Here is a 19132-nt window from a genome sequence, read left to right as displayed (position 1 = left end):
CTTCCAACCCTAATAATCTAGGATTCTCTGCTTATGAGTAAATATGATGCAACTGGAATATGCTTTATGCAAAAGGTTTCTTGTAAGGTATCATTACAAAGCTTATAATCTACAGAGTGAGTTCATCCTATTTATATGTATATATCATTCTTGTATCTGAAGCTAGAAATATAAAGTATAACTCTAAAGGTCCTATTGTAATTATGCAAAGTGTGGGCCATTGATGACTGTTTAGAATCTTGATGGCTCCCATGGACTAGGACAATTGGTTGTACATGGCTGTTTACTTGCAAGCCTTCCTGTGTTTGTGTAAGCCAGCCCAGGAAGAATGGTGGAATCCATCTTAAACCTAGTGCTTTTCCATTTAGAAGGAGGGGGAGGGGAGATCCAGAGAGACAAAAGATTCCCACCTTGTGCCAAAGCTATAAAAATGGGGTGGAAGATAACAAAGGAGGCAGCAGTCATGAGAAAACCTCTAGTTACCACTTGAGCTGGAACTAACGAGGACTGTACTGGGGAAAGGATTGGGCCCAGACTAGGAAGGGGAGTCTAGTCTATGAAAGACACTTAAAACATCTCTAAGAGCAAGATATTAATATCTGTAATCAGTTTCTTAATTTATTAGGCTTAGACCTGCATTTTTTTTTGCTTTATTTTACTTGATAACTTACTTTGTTCTGTCTGATATTACTTAAAACTACTTAAATCCTACTTGTTATACTTAATAAAATCATTTTTGTTTATTAGTAAACCCAAAGTAAGTGATTAATACCTGGGGGAGCAAACAGCAGTGCATCTCTCTCTAGCAGTGTTACAGAGGGCAAACAATTTAAGAGTTTACCCTGTATAAGCTTTATGCAGAGTAAAACAAATTTATTTGGGGTTTGGATCCCATTGGGAACTGGGTGTCTGGGTGCTGGAGATAGGTGACCTGCTGAGCAGTTTTTGGTTAAAGTCTACAGTTTTGGGGGCATGGCCCAGCCCCCTAGTCTGTGTTGCAGCAGGCTAGCATGTCTGGCTTAACAAAGACAGGGTTCTGGAGTCCCAAGCTGGCAGGGAAAACAGGCTCAGAGGTAGTCTCAGCACATCAGGTGACAGTCCCAAGGGGGTCTCTGACCAACCCCCTCACAGTTCTGCCTTACAGCAGGGTTTCAATAATAAAAAAAAATGTTCAGAGCAAAAGTTTACAATAGGCTGTTTATTTGTACCACAGAGTGGTTAGCTGAGAGTTTGGGGCAGTATACACAATTCCATACACACACAGGCCCCTAGATTCCCAAGTTTAATCAGTGGCCATAAATACCCCTCCCCCACAAATCTCTCCATCTTTCTTTCTGCAATGCAGACATTGCTACAGTCATCCATATCTTTATGACCTGTTAGCTAAGAGAATTAGAACTCAATACACTCTACCTGGGGCTAACATATGACACCCAACTTTGTCAGATACAGGAGGTGCCTGGTTTCTGAGTGAGGCAGAGTGGTGCAGGTACATTATACCCATGATCTGTATTACTGACAAATTCATCTCCGGGTGAAATTCAAGGTGCTAGTTGCTCTCCATAAAATCCAAGTGACTTAGGCCCTGAGACATAGCCTCTTCCTCTCAGACCCACCACATCACATGCATTCAATCAGAATACTTCAGCTCTCTGCTCCAGACTGAAGCTCAAGGGAGCCAGAGCCAGGGCATTTAGTGGTGAAACTTCACCTCTGAAATTTGCTTCTACAGGAAGGCATCTAAAAACCCTGACCTGACCATATTTCCAGTATGTTCTAAGACTCCTCTTTGGCCCAGACTTTCCACTAATCAAAAAATTTCTGGTATTTATTTTCTAGGCCCTTTAAAAGGGCTCAGACTCTGGGGGTGCTGTTGCATATACGCATTATAATTAGAAAATAACTGCCTCTAACCCACGCCAGAAAAATCCAGCTGATGGGTGTTTTGCACATTTTTGTTAAACAAAGGAGATTCCTTCCCCATGGTACAGATTCTTACTGAGAATTCAGTGATTCTGTCCTGCTTATAAGATTGTATTCAGAATTAAAGCCTGTGTCACATTGCTTTTACTGTCATAGTGACTGCTAGAAAGTGTCTTATTACGCTGTCTCTTGTGTGTGTAAACAAAATGACATTGCAAAAGTTGTTTCTCAAACTTCACCTGATTAAGTTAATTGGCCAGAGGAACTGGATGAGCCTACTGCTCTTTACTACCCTTTTCATGAAGGAAAGCAAATTGGACTGAATTTTTTGCCATAACCATGTTCCTATATTAGACTTCTGAGCTCAAGTGCAGAGACACGAAGTAATCTTGGTCTAGTTCACCTTGAGTTGGGTTAGAGCACAAGGGCAAATGGTACTCAGTGCCAGATCACTTTCCCTGACTGTACCCCACTAGTTCTGTACATGTGGGCATAGCTGACTAGATCAGGAGCCTACCTTTCAGAAGCCATGCCCAAAAGATACCTTGAACACTACTGTTGTGAAAGACTGCATGAGGGTGAGATTCAAGCAGTATTTTTAGACATCTGTCAAGATGACAAAATCCTTTCTAGAATTGCCCTAATACACAAAATCCATGCTTTTCCAAAAGAAATCCTCCATGTAGGTCACACAGCAAAATTTCACAGGAATTAAGCCTCAGACTTTTTATACTGCCTATTCTCTCCCCCCCACCCCCTTTCACACTCTCCCAGATCAATTATCTGCATCATCTCCAAGTTCCATAGCACAAAAACCACTTTTGCTTAACTCGGATGCGAGACCTCTCACTGACAATGGGCTGCAAACTAATCTTGTCAATTTTTTCAAATCAGATTCACTTCAGGAGACGCTTTACTGGCATGACAAACTATGCAAGTGTTGCCAAAGTACATGCTATCAGGCATCTGTCACCAGTAAAGAGATCCACCCTCTGAAGTGGGAGAGGTCATTTACAGGGCAGCAGCAAGAACAAATCCAAGTCAAGTTGCCCTGTATCCATGTTAGAGATGAGCCCTCTTTATAATTATGCACTTTCCACAGCAAATCTGAGATCGAAGCAAGGTGGAGAAACGCAGAAAAATGCCCCTAAAAATACAAGGCCTGTCTTTGGCAATGATGAACAAATGAAGTTAGATGGTCAAAGGTCAAGTTACAGCATTAAGGAATTGTCTCCAAGCTTAAGGACATGTGCTACTAACATTAGCATGGTGATGTGGTAGTTGATGGTGTGGGCACTTCTGTATGCATTCTACGTGCACTGTTTTGCCCGTTTATTGCCAACCTGCCATGGAACAGGAAGCACTGAAATACAGCACAGCTTCATTTCTGTAAAAGCTTGTTACCCAAAACAAGGTCAAGAGTGATTCAGAAGAGTAAAGACTGCAGGCCAGCAGACTCCACAGTGCATTGGAAGTCTTAACTTAGTCCTATCGTGCCTTGGGAAAGTCAGTAGTGCCTACATACTTGTGGCTTTTCCTATATACATATACAAAGATTTAGAAAGTGTTGGTTCTGCAGGTTTTGAAGTATGAAGCACCGGCACACACTTCTCCCCCAACCACTCAGAAAGTTGGTTGCACCCAACTGTGAGGAGCGGCTGTTCTCAATGCATTTCAATCCCATCCAAACCCAGGAAACACTGAGTTTCACAATAAAGCCTTAGTATCTCATTGGGCAAAGAGTTCCCAGCTCATTGACTTTATAGTCCCAGAGTGTTTCCTGGCAGCTATGATCAAATGTATCCTGTCAACTTTGGCCCATTCCCTCCTTGGTGACCTGCATGGTGGGTTATTTGCCTTCAGATATTGACAAACACAAACCTTTTTTCCCCTCTGCAGAAAGTAGCTGTGGCAATCAACCTCTCCTGAACCTTTGGGACAAAGATGGAGGATGACCCACACTGGTAAACTAACCTAGGGAACAGCAAAAGCACTCATTGTTTCTCACTAATAAACCCAATCAATCATCATTGCTCTTACTGAAGGGCTCATTGTACAAGCTGCCAAGTCATTGCACTGAACTCTGCCCAGTTGAATCCCTCACACACGCACACATTGATTAAGACCACGGATATCCCTGCTTTATAAGTCAGCTTTCTGAGCCGGAGTTTCTTCTAACAATGAGTGCTCACACTGGGCTTCAGCATAGCAAGTGGCTTCCTAGGGTATCCCTCCCTTTGTACTCCTAGAGCAGAGCTCCTCTATTCAAAGAGGGGGGAAAGCAAAAAGCAAGACAGAGAAATAACTTTCAGTAAGAGGCATGTCTGGAAATGAGTATTTTTTAGCACAGGCAAGCTAAGGGAAAGCTTCCCTTATGGACGTGAATAAACAAGGTGTATTTGAACAACATGCCAATTATTAAGGTCCCTTTCCAAATATTAAACTGCCACCTCCTTAAACACAAGTAACCCAGATCTCTAAAAGTGTTTTAAAAAGCCACAGCAGACTGTGCCATTTACAGCCTTGAATACACATGGAACTTGTCTTACAGCACATGCTTAACCAGCAATTTATTCAGAGCCTTCTCCCTGCAGAAGATATCCCCAAACCAATTGCTTTCCTAAAAACAATTTGTGTATCTGTGTTTACAGACCTCGGCATGAAACAGCCACTTCTTATGGCCCAAGGACTGTACATCCTTGTTACAAGCTGTTCTGATGCAGAGCTCAGCTGAGATTGAAGAGGACTGACAGGGGTTGGGGGGGAAGGGAGAGAAGAGGGGCAGTGAGAGGAACAGGAAACTCAAATGAATTAGGTTTTGATTTCATCAAAACTGCCTGGGATGTGGAGTGGTTCCTCATGCACACTCCTATTTTAAAACAGAAAACTTATGAATCTACAAGTGTGGTATTGCAAAAACAGAAAGAGGATACAATGAGTCTTAGCCATTGCCATTTTAAGATTACAGAATTATTTTTGCACAAGCCACCTCCCTTTTGCAAGAGTTCTACAGAAGTAGGTGTACGCAATTTCAATAGGCTACTATCAAAGTTACTCTAAAAAACAATGTAATTTGGGTTAGTGTATTTAACCATCAAATAACCATCCAATACAGCTTGAGAGAATATCCTTTCTGTAAATCTGAGAGCCTATAGAAGAAAAATAGTTATGTATTGAATGGTTACAAGAACTATTGGGGGAGGGGGGGAAAGGATCCTTTCTCTGAATTTCTATAGGATGTTTCCATAAAGCAACTAGTGTCTTTTCCTTCTCTATAGTGGTTAATCAGACAGATTAGATCCATACACAAGTTGAAAAATACACCACTATTTTAAATCCAGTACACATAACCCCTTTCCATAAGCTTTAGTGAGCTCTTACAAAAAGGAATGCTACTACATTGCTACCCATTCCAGTCAGAGTGAAAGCTACTGAAGTATGTTATTAACCTAGTCAGTTTGAAGTATCTAATTCGATGCAGAGTAACAAATATCAACGCCTTGCTCAAGAACCCATCCTCCCCAGTGCCCCTTCCCCAGCTCAGCTATTATTCTCAAATCTATTTCAAAAGAGGAATACAGTTCAGCAGCTACTGACCTTTGCATGGGAAACAGCAGCAACACTTTGAAAAGAACCATCCCAAACACGAACTGCTGGAATAACTGTGCCTCCCACCTTTCATTCTGTTTCTGTGCTGTTCATAGCAAGTGGTCACCAGCCCCCATTTAAAAAAAAAAATCCCCCACCAGGAAAGTGTAATATTACCTAAACTCAGCACTAAACACCATGAGTATTGCCTCTACTCTAACTTGCCAGCAAACCACCTTGGAAACAGGAGGAGCTACTTAAGGGAGGGCAGGGGTGGAGTCACACCCACACGCCCAGCTGTTGGCTGAACTCACATCCCAGAAGACTAGTCTCATCACATTATGCAATATAAAGACGCTGTAGGGGTGAAACTCCTCCTTTTACACACCTACTATCAAGTGTGCTACTTTGTAACCAAAATATTATACAAGGAATCTTTCCTCTACCAAGAAAACAAATTACAGTCACACCCATAAAGAAATAAAATACGTATTGACTAGTGCATGCAGTTCACCTCTGGAGAGGCTTTGACTGGATTTCTTCTAGCAGCTGGATATACTAAGAAAACTACACACATCCCTTCTACCTCAATGTAGTTTTCAATCAGGTGGCTTTGGCTACAGATACAAAACACTGTTTAATGATTAACATTGTTCTTAGCAGTCCACACATGCTGACTGTGAGAGTCTATGGGAGAAGACTCATAATTCTGTTAATTACGCAATCAGTGTTTCTAGTAGATTATATCTGTCAGAAGTTTTCTGATGCAAGGGCTTCTAGTAATGCTTATACTTCGATTCAAGCCTGTCTATTCTCTAGCCTTTAACTGTGACATTTCCTGAATTTGGAATTCCTTTCTTTGTTCATTCTCGCTATTATACAGTATTTATTTTTAAGGGTAGGCTGAAGACCTATGTTACTCTATCTCATAGTCAGTTTAGTAGTGGTTTTGCTTTGGAATTGTAAAACAATATGGGACATGCTACATAGAAGATAGCATTGTAAAGGAGTAGATTGTACTAGAATTTTGATAGGGCATTGGTGGAAGGGATAGCTCAGTGGTTTGAGAATTGGCCTGCTAAACCCAGGGTTGTGAGTTCAATCCTTGGGGGGCCACTTAGGGATCTAGGGCAAAATCAGTACCTAGTCCTGCTAGTGAAGGCAGGGGGCTGGACTCAATGACCTTTCAAGGTCCCTTCCAGTTCAAGGAGATGGGATATCTCCATTAATTTATTTATTTATTTCATATTGCCTTTGCAATACTTGATAACTGGTGCCAAACCCATTATTTCTGAGACTAGATCTCCTAATGGTGGATCTGCCTGGGATGGGGTTAAAACGTGTTCCAAATAGAAAAACTGTTAGGATTGCTGTGGAATGAAAGCACCTGGCAATCTGGTTGCCTGTGATCTATTAACAGGGGCTGGTGAGTAAGATCTTCAGTGGAGAATGTGAAGTACTAGTCAAGAAACAAACAAACACCTCTTAAAAAAAGTTTAACTCCACTGGGCTCTATCTGCTACTGGGCTAAACAAGTGTAACAGAAAGAAAAAGTATAGAGTTAGAAAAATAAACCCTCGGGTAAAAAGGAATGAGGATTGACTGGGTTTTAGTTGACACAATGTTGATCTGAGTTATGTTTCTTTCTTTCCAAGTGTTCAGAGGCAAAATTTGTTTTGTGAATGATTTGCACTTGGAATTTCATTTTTTTTATAACAGTACTTAGGATTTATACAGCAGGTAGGTGGGAACAGGATGTCTGACTACCAGTCCCATGGTCTGTGTGACCTTTAAGTGGTCTATAATTCTTACAATTACTTTTTGTATTCTTGCTATGGAAGAGACAGAGCCTGTTAACATTTCTAAGAGGTAATATACACCAGAAAGCAGTTAGCAACTAGTGAAGAACAAACAGGTGCTGCATTTTGCTTTCCCCCTGTTGGCCTGTGGCTTCTCATTTTCTTTATGCTACATGTTTTGGACCATGTCTGAGGACTGCCATTACTTTAGTGATTTAAACTAAGGGACAGATGTTTGTTTCATTATATAGTGGCTGTGAATAATTCACGTTTTGCCAATGCCTGAAAGCCCTCTTTGACACCTTGGGTTAGGGCCACAACACCAGCAAGGTGTACCATGTTCACAACCCCTGATGTAATAGGGAATGTGCAGCTCTAATTAGTATGACCCCAACAATGAGCAATGTTGGCCAAACAGAAAGTCTCTGTTTTGGTGAGTTCACAGAGACACCTAGTGTCCTGTTCTTGTTTGGGGGGGGGGGGGGGGAAATCTAACCTGCTGTTATTTTGATGGCTCTGACAGCCAGCCTGGGACCTCATCCTGTATTTATTGAAGTGAATTGCAATTTTGCCATTGACTGGAATCAGGGCAGGATTTGATCCATTAACTTGATAAACAGCCCCTTAGAAATGTGTATTGAAGACAAATTGATATGTTACTAAGCGAGTATTGACAGCTCTTGTGGTTTTATTATTGGAGTTTGTCAATATTTGGTGTTTTTCTTATGTGACTCCAGGAACTGGGACTTTGGATACATGAGAATCTCAGCTTTCATTTAAAACAAACAAACAAACAAAATGTTTCCATCCCTCATGGTTGCAGAGGAAAGCTTGAAATCATGATTCATGCATAACCTAACTGCTCAAAAACCAGAAGGCAAATCAAAAGAAACCAAATTTTGTATATATTTTAAATCTTGTGATTTTTTTTTGGAGGGGGGGGGAAGGAGGGAGACCTTGATTTCTGAATATGTGGGGTTGGTAATACTGCTAAGATTAAAGCTAGACATTAGCCCTGGAGATTTTCTTAAGAGGGCTAAAGTTATAATATGTATCTCACTTAGCAAAATATTTACTAAAGAAGAATACATGATTAAATACAAATTCATGTGATAGTCATTCGCCCCTTCCAGGTGAAAGAAGAGAACAGCACTACAGATTCAGTTCATCCTATGACTAAGTGGACACAGCTGCCATTAACTGTAATTGGAACTTGTACTAGTGATTGAATTTGGTCCTATAACTTCAAAGAGGAATTTCTCAAAATTAAATATCTAGGGTATGGAAGCACTTGTTGGCATATGGAAGCAATCCCTATGGGCTGCAGCATTCATAAATTACAGAGGTAAAACAAAAATGAGTCTGAGGTCTATGGTTCCTGTAAAGCACGTTTACTGGCGCACCAATCAAAACAAAATTGCTGTTGTCTGCATCAGTCACTTTGCTGCCATTTTAGGACCCCAATCTTGCTCCTTCTGAAGCTGACAGGACTCCTTCTGTCGGTGAGAGTTTGCAGCATGGGGTCTTGTCCCCAAGGCAATAATTACAGCAACACCTGTAGAAATCATCCTCCACAAGTTTAGTCCAACATCAAACAATTGCTAAAATAAAAAGATAAGTTGTGGGCTGCATGCTGAAGGTTAATTTATTAACCCTTAACAGTGCTCTGAATGCTAAAGTGATAGAGATGAGCAGGGATTCTAGTTTGTGATTTAAAAAAAAAACCCAACAAATTCCCAAATAAACCCTAAACACCTGTGTTTTTCTGTGATTAAAATGAAATGCTGAACTTTAGTTTCCCTAGTCACACTATACATAGGTATCAGTTGAACACAATGTTTTATTGATATACAATAGAGCCTCTGTTATGCGCCTCTCTCTATTAACCAAACCAGGGCTGACAGCCCAAGCACCTATAAACACTGAAGGTTCTCTGTAAAAATGCAAATTCCACGTTTTTCCATGGCAAACAGATTTCTAGGATCCCTGGAGCTGATACAGCAACTGTCATACATTTTTTCTGGGTACCTTTTAATTGGTGGTTAAATGTGCATAAACCTGAGCATAATGAAGACCAAATTGCACAGAGGGAAAGTGTGCTGCTCAGTGGATTACAGAAAGGAGTGTATGGAAGCCATTATACCCCATCACAGGAATGCTGAGAAAATTAGTTCAGTCTGCTCATGTATTCGGCCTCAGCGGTGGGTGTATATATCAGAAACTGCCCTTGAAGCATCCTTAGTCACACAGAAGACTAGGAGGTCTGTAGAGATTTTTCTCTCTCTAACAGTCATAGAATCCTAGAAGTGTAGGACTGGAAAGGACCTCAGTAGGTCAACTAGTACAGTCCCCTGCACTCAGGGCAGGAGTATGTAATAACTAGACCATTCCTGACAGGTGTTTATTTAACCTGTTCTTAAAAACTTCCTATGACAGAGATTCCACAACCTCCCTAATCAATTTGTTCCAATGCCTAATCACCCTGACAGGAAGTTTTTTTTCTAATGTCCAACCTAAATCTCCCTTGTTGCAATTTAAACCCATTGCTTCTTGTCCTGTCCTCAGAGGTTAAAGAGAACAATTTTTTGCCCTCCTCTTTTTTTTTTAACAACTTTTTATGTACTTGATATCTGTCACCATGTCCCCCCTCAGTCTCCTTTTCTCCAGACTAAACAAACCCATTTTTTTCAATCTTTCCTAATAGGTCATGTTTTCTAGACCTTTAATCATTTTTGTTGCTCTTCTCTGGACTGTCTCCAGTTTGTCCACATCTTTCCTGAAATGTAACGCCCAGAACTGGACACAATACTTCATCTAAGGCCTTATCAGTGTAGAGTAGAGTGGAAGCTCCGCTTCTCATATTTTGCTTACAACATTCCTACTAATACATCCCACAATAATGCCTGCTTTTTTGCAACAGTGTTACACTGTTGACTCACATTTAGCTTGTGATCCACAATGGATGGATTTCCCTTGTAATAGTCTCTTAAATTCTCTAGCTAACATGACTGGTAAAAGCAATATATAGCATATGTAAGGTTCAAGTATTTCTTCCAGCCCTTTGAATTCTCATACTTCAAGTGGCTGTTTAATCTTCTGGAAGAAAGGAATTAGGCTGAAAATGGAGGCCTTTCTCTGAAGGAGACCCAGGGCCAGAGTGTCAGTTGATTTACACCAGCCTAGCTCCATTGGGGTCAACAGGACTATAGCAATTTATGCTATCTGAGGATCTGGCCCAACTTATCTCAGAGGTGCATAAGCCAAAACTAAAACAGCAACATGTAAAGTTCTTTTCATAGTAAAAAGTTTTAACCCTTTGTATATATATATGAGGGCTGAATAATGTAACTTGCATTGATATCATTTGATTAGAGCAACTTCTGTTGGTGAGAGAGACAGGCTTTCAAACCCCACAGAGCTCTTGGCTCGAAAGCTTATCTCTCTCTCTCCACCAGAAGGTGGTCCAATAAAATATATTTGTCTCTCTAATATCCTGGGACTGACACACCTACAAACTAAAACATACAGCTTTAAATAAGTGATGCCATTTGTCTGCATTGGCACACTGTATACACACATGGTTCACTAAGAACTCCAGAAAATGATGCTACCATACTTAATGCACTAGCCTACAGGTCTGGAGTGGCAGCCTGGGTTGGAGGCCACCTTACCTAGTGGTTAGGCCACTGGGAATCTGGTAAATTAGGTTCTATTCCCAGCTCTGCCACAGACTTACTCTGTGACCACAGGGAAGTCACCTTCTCTTTTAGTACCTCAGTTTCTCCACTTATAAAATGGTGACAATGATACTTCTGTTTCTCCTAATGTGTTCTGAGGCCTAGGGATGAAAGCACCATGTAAAGGCAAAGAATTATTATTTTGTTATGTCTGAGGATCGGTAACAAAATATGAATTAAACATTGTCAGCCTTATTTTTACTAAATATTTATAAAAAATACTACTCAGTATGTACTTACTGCCAAACACAGCTCACAACCCAGCGAGGTTGGAAATATCCTAGGGACGGTGACTTGGCAGAGCTGTGTGGTGGTTGCTTACATAGCACATTCCTGTACATTATTCTTGGCTCTGGCTACTGCTATTGAACAGCACTAAACACTCGTTACATGAAATAAAATTAACCAAATTCTTATAAATAACCAACGTTTGGTCATGCTAGTTGGCCCAAACTTTGTATTTTTTAAGAACAGATCAAATTACATAAATAATAAAAACAAGGTCAGATTCCCCCCTGGCACAACTCCATGGGGAGATTTTTGTCCCATCTACTTAACACAGTGGTGATAGGGGGGAGGATGAAGAACATTATCAACTAGTTAAAACAAAAAAATGAAAAAGACATGTATGCTCAGTGCACACTCCTAACTGAACTGCCACGATATACATATGTTCCTCCCATGTTCAGCTAGACCAGTCATGCCCCTTTCAGAGGTGACTTCAATTTATGAATGGATTAATGTAATCTGATAAACCATGGCATAGCCCCTATTTGGAGTAGAAAGGGAAGAAGGGTCCCCCTCACTTCCCAGAGAAGAAGTGGTAAAGTAATGGGATTCCATCTGCCTGCCCTGACCCCAGCTGTGACCAATAGGAGGGCATCTGCCATCCCCCTGAGAGGAGCAGGGTTCCCCTCTTCTGCCTGGAGAGACATGAATGGCAACAAGCAACCCTTCTAAATTTCCTCAATCTTCTGTATGGATGTCTTGGCTGGGCCCACTGCACTGCATTCCTTCTGGCACACACACGGTCCTCTGCTTGGGGGGGGCGGGAGGGAGAGAGAGAGAATGGTGGGACCCCAGGGCATTGGATCTTGATGTTAACACTTCATTGAGATGCAGAGGGCAATTCACAACTCTCAGAGCTACCGTTTCAGGCTCCCTACAAACTCAGGCAGACATCACTGCATCAGTCACACACGAGTCATATTTTCAAGTTTCTCTTTGCAACCATGAGGGCTAGAAACTTTTTTTTAAATTAAAGCTTAAAATCTGATGAAATAGCAGACTCTAGAAGCTAAACCTTAGGCATGGGCCTATAGTGCTTATGCCTTAATACAGGCCTGTATCCACCCCTTGCTTTAATTATTCTTTCCTTGAGAGTACTTAGCATACAAGTCCTCAGTGCTTGAACTGGAATCCTGTGCAGGTGGGTCCTGATCACAAACCCATTGGAGTTGAGTGTTTTTCCACTGACTTCTATGGGGTCTGGATCAGACCTATGGTACATACATGCACTTATTTTATAATGATTTTGGCTCTCTGACACCTTCAGAATGCAAATCCAACCATGAAGAACCTGCCATCTCTGGCCAGTTCATCTGATTTCTGGTCATAACCAGGTTGCTAACCTGTACATAATAGTACTACATAATCAAGTTGGTCAGTTTCTCCCTGTAATCAGCTTAAGCAGAACAGCAAAAAGCCACAGAGATGCGGGGGCATGCTATACAGGTCTGTTGCTTGTTAAGTATTTGCAATGGTCATTAGAAGCCGTATTCCTATTCTCTAGGTGCCGATGGGAAGTAAAATGCACTTCAGGTAATAGGGCTACGTGCAGTGATGCCTCTCCCTCTTTCTCAAATATACTAGAAGATCTTTACTGACCTCTGCAAACTCTCCTGCTAACATTTCACTCAGATGGTTGCTGCTTCAGTGGGACAGCTGTATCCACCAACAAATGCCTAAGCTGAGTCTGACCATTCTTGCATAACCAGAGGGAATGTCTCTACTGAGCCAGCAACAGCATCTGATGAACCATGATTGAATGTGGCTGCAGCAGTGATTCCTCTCTGGTGTCCCCATACACATAGTATCAGAGGGGTAGCCGTGTTAGTCTGAATCTGTAAAAAGCAACAGAGGGTCCTGTGGCACCTTTAAGACTAACAGAAGTATTGGGAGCATAAGCTTTCGTGGGTAAGAACCTCACTTGCTTTAGAGAAAGTGGCAAATGCTGTTTGGCGCCTTTTGCTGTTTTTTGCAGGAGTATCCAACACATTTGTGCATCTATATATTTTAAAAAAGGTGTAATTGGAATACACTATGTTAGTTAGACCTGAAAATCTTTGTGTTGTGTGTGTCTGTGGTGGTGGTGCTAGAGAGGAACTGGACTGAAATTAAAATACTATATACAGGATTAATGCTGTAAAACCCTTCACTTTGTGGGCCAAATCACTATATTAACAAGTGTGGATATGGCCCTTTGTCCACTTTCCTTTTTGCTAGAAAATGCAGAGGAAGTCTTAACAGGAGACATTTAATAGTGTAAAGCTGCCATCATTGCAAAGCTTTCTGAGCTGCTGTATCCGATTCAAGACTGGTTTAAAAGAAAATGTAAAGCTAATATTAAAACATATGGTGGAAATAAACAGCAAGGCCAGAGGTGACAGGAGGCCTTCTGTGGAAGAAAATAAAACAAGATTATTTTTTATAGTTCACAGAATGGCCTCTGACAGAAAAAAGCCCTCTCTTTTGTACTGCCAGCATGCATCTTCTCTGTCCTGTTTCATATTGTAATCTCCATAGCTTGGAAACAGTTGCAAGCATTTCTAGATTGTAGATACATGTAAGGAGGGATTTCCATAGGTGTTCAGCATGGCGATTCTGCTTGTATTAAAGTCAGTGGGAGCTTTATTAGGCCAGGGTTTCAAATATCCCACCCATACCCTCTGCTATTTGGATCATGCTCTAATTGGATCTGAAATTTCACACACCTAAACTTCAAGTTACTATTACGTAACCCAACTTGCTGTCCTCCTGTCAGAGGGTATGGCACACTATGACCTGGGGCATTTCTGGTTTTTCCCACAGTCAACAGATTTCTTTGTAAACCTAACAACATGTACTTTTCACATCTTCTGTGTTCATATTATATTAAACATTTGTCATTAAGTAACTTATTAATCACTGGTAGTGTAGTAGCTTCTATGGTCCCCACTCAATGATCAAGGCCTCGTTGGGGTAGGCAGTGTCCATGCATACCTTACAACAAAAAACAAAGAGTTTTTACATAAGATACAATAATAACCTTTTTATAATATTAAAAACCACCTTGTGTCTACACACTCCCTACAGTATTTGAGAAGGGGGAGCAGGCAACAAGATGAGTTGATGCTATGACTGCAAGAAGAACATATACTTCTGTATCTTCAAATGCAGCGGTCCAAATCTTCAAACAAGTAAAGACTGCAGAAGGCTCTGAATTAAGCAGAATGTGCATGACTCCAAGATAAGGACAATGTGCAGAGAGGTTGCACCCTTGTATTCTATGATGACTGTAACCTGAAAGATTTCAGTTCCCTAATCTACAGAACAGAAAAGTGTCCTGGAATTATAATCACTGGGTGTTGCTGTTTAATTCTTAATCTCTTGTATTTAAAAAAGTGCCTTAATAAGAATATGTGATTTGGTATCAAGCAGCTTAACGTTATTGGAAAGACAAATGGAGTATTAGATTCCCTGTATGAAAACCAGAAGCACCTACAGATGTGACTTTCAAATCTCATTATTAAAGGCAAAAGTCAGTGCAGTCTTCATTATGTGACAAGCTGGGCAGTGCACTGCTATTGCTTCTGTGTGATGACACACTTTTTAGCAGATTGGAAACCAAGCCAACTTTCACTGTGATACTTATGCAATTGTGCCTTGGTTTCTTTCAACATTATGATATTTAAGAAGTATTGTACATACTGTAGAATACTACAGGAAAACAGATTGTTATTTCACTGGGAAATGGTTCTGTAGAATCACTAACTTCCAAAGAATACCACAAAAGACTGATAAGAAATACAGGGGTGTGCATGTATTTAAATTTGACAACTTTTGGAGGTGCTCGCTCTGTGCCCCTGCCAACTATTGAGGAGGCCTGTGCCCCGGCTTTCCTCCCCCTGGTGCACGCCCCTGTGGAAATATATGTAAATGTACCTTTGAATATTCTCTACAGCAAACCACACTCAAGAATGCTTTAACCTGTCCTAATGTGGAAGGGAATTGCCTTTTAACTGGCACATTTTCGGTGGCAGTAATATAAATATACAATATGTTGTTAAAAAAAACAAATATAAATGAATGCATTTTTGGAGTCTGGGACTAATCTGCCCCTAATGAAACTGACATTAGGTTTGACTCTTATTCCTGATTTACATCTTTCAAAATGATGATAACTCCAGTGAAGTTAATAGACTGGTATAAATGAGAAGAGAATCAGGCTCGTTGTGTTAGCATAAGTATATCAAATCTGTGACGCATCTGCTGTAGCCAATTTACAGAAACATACCCAATAAACTGCAATCAGTTATTTAATACTTGTGTGCTAGGCACTTCAGTGTGCTGGGCTTTGGCTCTGACTGGTCAGTGAAATTAGACTTTCATCACAGCTAGCTCACTTTAAAACTGGTTCATAAACTATTTGTTTAAAATTAATAAAGGAGGGACTGCCCAGAAGCCAGCTAAGGATGTGAATACTGGTCCTGGGTTTGTTCCCCTTGCTTTCTGGTAGAGCTGAAAAGGCAATACACTTGGGTACCATTTTTAGCAGGATGTGCCCCCATAATCCATGCATCAACATTAGCTTAGTAAAGAAAACAGGCATAAACCCAGAATCTGTTCTGTTTTATTGCCCCTTCACTCTTAAATCTCACGAATTTCAGGGCAAAAAAGACTGGTGAATAAATCCATGTTCAACAGGCCAGGAGTATAATAATGAATGGTGGCCCACTGAACTTGCTTACACAGCAGAAACTCTAGGCCAATGGGCCAGATCCCACTCTTCCCACCATAATCTCAGGTGGATTACAGTCAGACATCAGCGTGTTACTTTGCTAAATTTAGCTCAACCAGAGCTGCAGAGGAAAAGCAAGACCCAAGCCACTCACAAGCTCCAGTCACACTCTTTTGGTAATGAACATTGGTGACCTTCCTGCTAGCTGGCTGGGCGAAGTGCTACTACACAACGCTCTCACCTACCTCATACATTTCAAGAAGCAGGAGCAGATATAGAGAAAGTAGTGTATACATTCTATTCAAACCAAGACAAGTTATTTTTACACTGTTCCTCTGGGCTGCATGTTTTTATTTGTGGGGGAGGAAAGAGGGGTTATAATTGTTGGCTTCAGACTAGTGCTAATAAAAATCCTGTCCTATGACTTGAGAATCATAATCAGTACTTCATGTGGAACCCCTTCAGGTACATCCATCCATGGCAAGTTGTATTTCTTTTTTTCGTGTGTGCTAGGACATACTCCACAGTTAAAACTGTCCCCACAAGGCAGTCTTGCTTAAAGGTTTAAAAGTAGAATTGTTTACCTAATGGAGCATTCATTGCCACAATGCTTGTGTGTAGGGCCTGGCAGTCAAGTCAATGCATCAAAACCTCAGTTTTCATTTAAAAATAAAGGCTTAATTTCTAACTTGTGGTTGTGAAGAAAAGCTTGAAAACATGATCTGTGTAACCAGTATAGCAGTATCTGCCTGAGTGTGCAAACAGCCTGAAATAATAGCTCCAAGAGGAGGGAACTACCTCATATATCTCAGTGAAGTGTTAACTCCAAGACTCCTTGCTCTGGGAATGGTCCCTCATCACAGGACTGTGTGTGTAGCAGGAGGCGGCAGCGGCAGTGAGCCCAATCCAACCACTCAACTAAACACGTCCCAGCTGCTGGGACAAATACTGAGGCCCCTTTCAGCTACTGCTTCATCTATGAATGGTAAAGGGGACCCCTGCTGCCATCCTTGTTGTTCCCAAGGGGAGGGGCTTCTGTTACCACTCTATGGAGGGAGAAGGAGGCACTGTGCTACTGTCTGTTGGGGGAGGGGGGAAGAAAGAGTACTCCTGCCATCACTCAATATGGGGTGGGGGGAGCAAATGGGTGGCCTCATTTCATGCAGTGGCTAGGATCCCAATTTGCCTTAATCTGGCCCTCTCAGAAAGGGGCTGAATGAAGCCAGGAGAGAAGTGCATGGTAGACCTATAACTTCGTAGATTCACCAGTCAGTTTCCCCAACACAGAGGGAGCGCGCTGGTCTGGAGGCTACTACAACTCTGAGACTGCAATTACAGCTGTGGATGACTGCTGTCAATCTGCATTACGTTTTTCCTCTGGAGGGCTCCAAAATGTCCTTCCATCAAAGGTTTTACAATCAAACTGCAATGGGACATAAGTAAGCTCATAAGAAGACAAATGTCGAGAAGCAAGAGAAGGGAATTTATAGTAAGGTCACATGTTCACTTGGGAAAGCACATGAGTATCTTGATCGTTCCATTGCTTATTTTCTTCTCTGCCTCGGATCTCCTTGCTAAACCACATATCCCACTTCACCTTTTGTAGGCACTGCAGCAGAAACCAGTTAAATGAGATGAGTGTCTGGGTGAACAGGTTTGGGGAGGTCGGAAGAGGGAGCCTCGGAAGATCCTTATTGCTCTTCCCCCACAATCCCCAGTGGAGATCTCCGTTATGCAGCCTGGCTAGTCCGGTTGCAAAGGATCATCTCACCATAAAATAGAATAGCTGCAACTAGGGAAGATAAACTCAGTTCCAAAAAATGCCTCACCAGCAAAACCACAAGCATATCAGAAGGAAACAAATAACCACTTATCCTGAGAGGGAAGATTTTTCCGTAGAGATAGGCATTTCAGCAGCACCACTAAGAGTAGTGTTGACAGGAGTCTGCATATTGGCGATAAACTCTGGACTATTTCCTTCCTCAGAGACTTTAGTTTTTAACACTTCTGAAGCATTAATTCCCTGTTCTCAGGGAGATCACTGGAAGCAAGTTTAGCATCATCCTATGCAATGACATCCTTTTTTCTCTGACACTTGTCTGGTGTCTTACTCTTCCGATTTTGCCACTTTGAAGTGTCTGCAATTTATGCTCCATTTTCTATGCCACCGAAGCTTTGTTTGAGCATCCATCCTGAAAACACACTGAACAATGATTTGCTGATCTCCACAGGCAGCGATTATATTCCACGTTCAGTCCCAATTGGAGAAAATAGTGCCAGTATTTCAACCAAGAAATTCACACGGCCAAATTGTCAGGAAATGCGACTGCATGAGAGACTTCAGGCCAAATTAGCCGTGACCTAAATGGTGCAGTAGGTTACAAAGTGAGTGCTAGTGGTCAAATAGTAACATTTTTGTAGAAGTTAAGGCCAGAAGGGACCATCAAATCATCTAATCTGACCTCTTGTGTAATATCAACTATAGAATTTAATCTAGTTACAGTTTCATCCAATTTTACCTTGTGCTCACCATATTTATTGCATCCATCTGTAGTCTCTTGTTTTGTACTTAGACTGTACACTCTTTGGGACAGGGACTATCTTTTCATTGTGTGTACGTGCACATTGTTTGTGTACAGTGCCTGGCACAGTGGGGCCCTAATTCTTGATCAGGGGCTAATACACACCATGACCAAACAAATAGCGTGGCATTCAGTAATTATGCAAAGTGAGTGTAATTTACATGCTGAAAAGATGGAAGGAGAGGTATCTAGAAAAGCAACAATGAGAGGGCCTATTTTATCTTACATCCTGCAATTAATTGCTTTTCCTGTCACCCGTTTCCTTCTGGTCCCTTGATGCCTGAGTTACATCTATGGGGCCTTAGTCTCTTCTCAGTTACAGCAGTGTAACGCCATCAACTACAGTGGAGTAACTTCTTATTTACACCGAGGTGAGGAGAATAAGCCCCAATGAATGTCAAATCAGTGCAAGTGATACCATCACATTCCAATTTTCCTTGACACTGATGTGTGATTTACAACACCATTTATAGGCAGCAAAGAGTCCTGTGGCACCTTATAGAC

At 41.3% G+C, this 19132-nt stretch overlaps 1 protein-coding gene across 5 annotated transcripts in view; it reads right to left on the bottom strand.

Annotated features, from left to right (window-relative positions):
• The window catches only part of KALRN (kalirin RhoGEF kinase), a 716112-nt gene that overhangs the window by 107707 nt on the left and 589273 nt on the right, over positions 1 to 19132 (bottom strand). For 4 of the 5 annotated variants that reach the window (XM_026647404.2, XM_026647406.2, XM_026647405.2 and 1 more), the window contains exon 1: positions 5521 to 5628. The exons of the other annotated variant lie outside the window; for it this stretch is intronic. In XM_026647404.2, coding sequence (XP_026503189.1) covers positions 5521 to 5605 — 85 coding nt within the window. In that variant the 5' untranslated portion in view covers positions 5606 to 5628. Of the gene's footprint in view, positions 1 to 5520; positions 5629 to 19132 lie in introns of those variants that run through there. 5 annotated transcript variants of the gene reach the window in all.

Source organism: Terrapene carolina, unplaced genomic scaffold (genome assembly GCF_002925995.2).
Source record: "Terrapene carolina triunguis isolate 2854851 unplaced genomic scaffold, T_m_triunguis-2.0 Scaffold62, whole genome shotgun sequence".
NCBI lineage: Eukaryota > Metazoa > Chordata > Testudines > Emydidae > Terrapene > Terrapene triunguis.
This window is presented reverse-complemented; position numbering and strand designations above follow the sequence as displayed.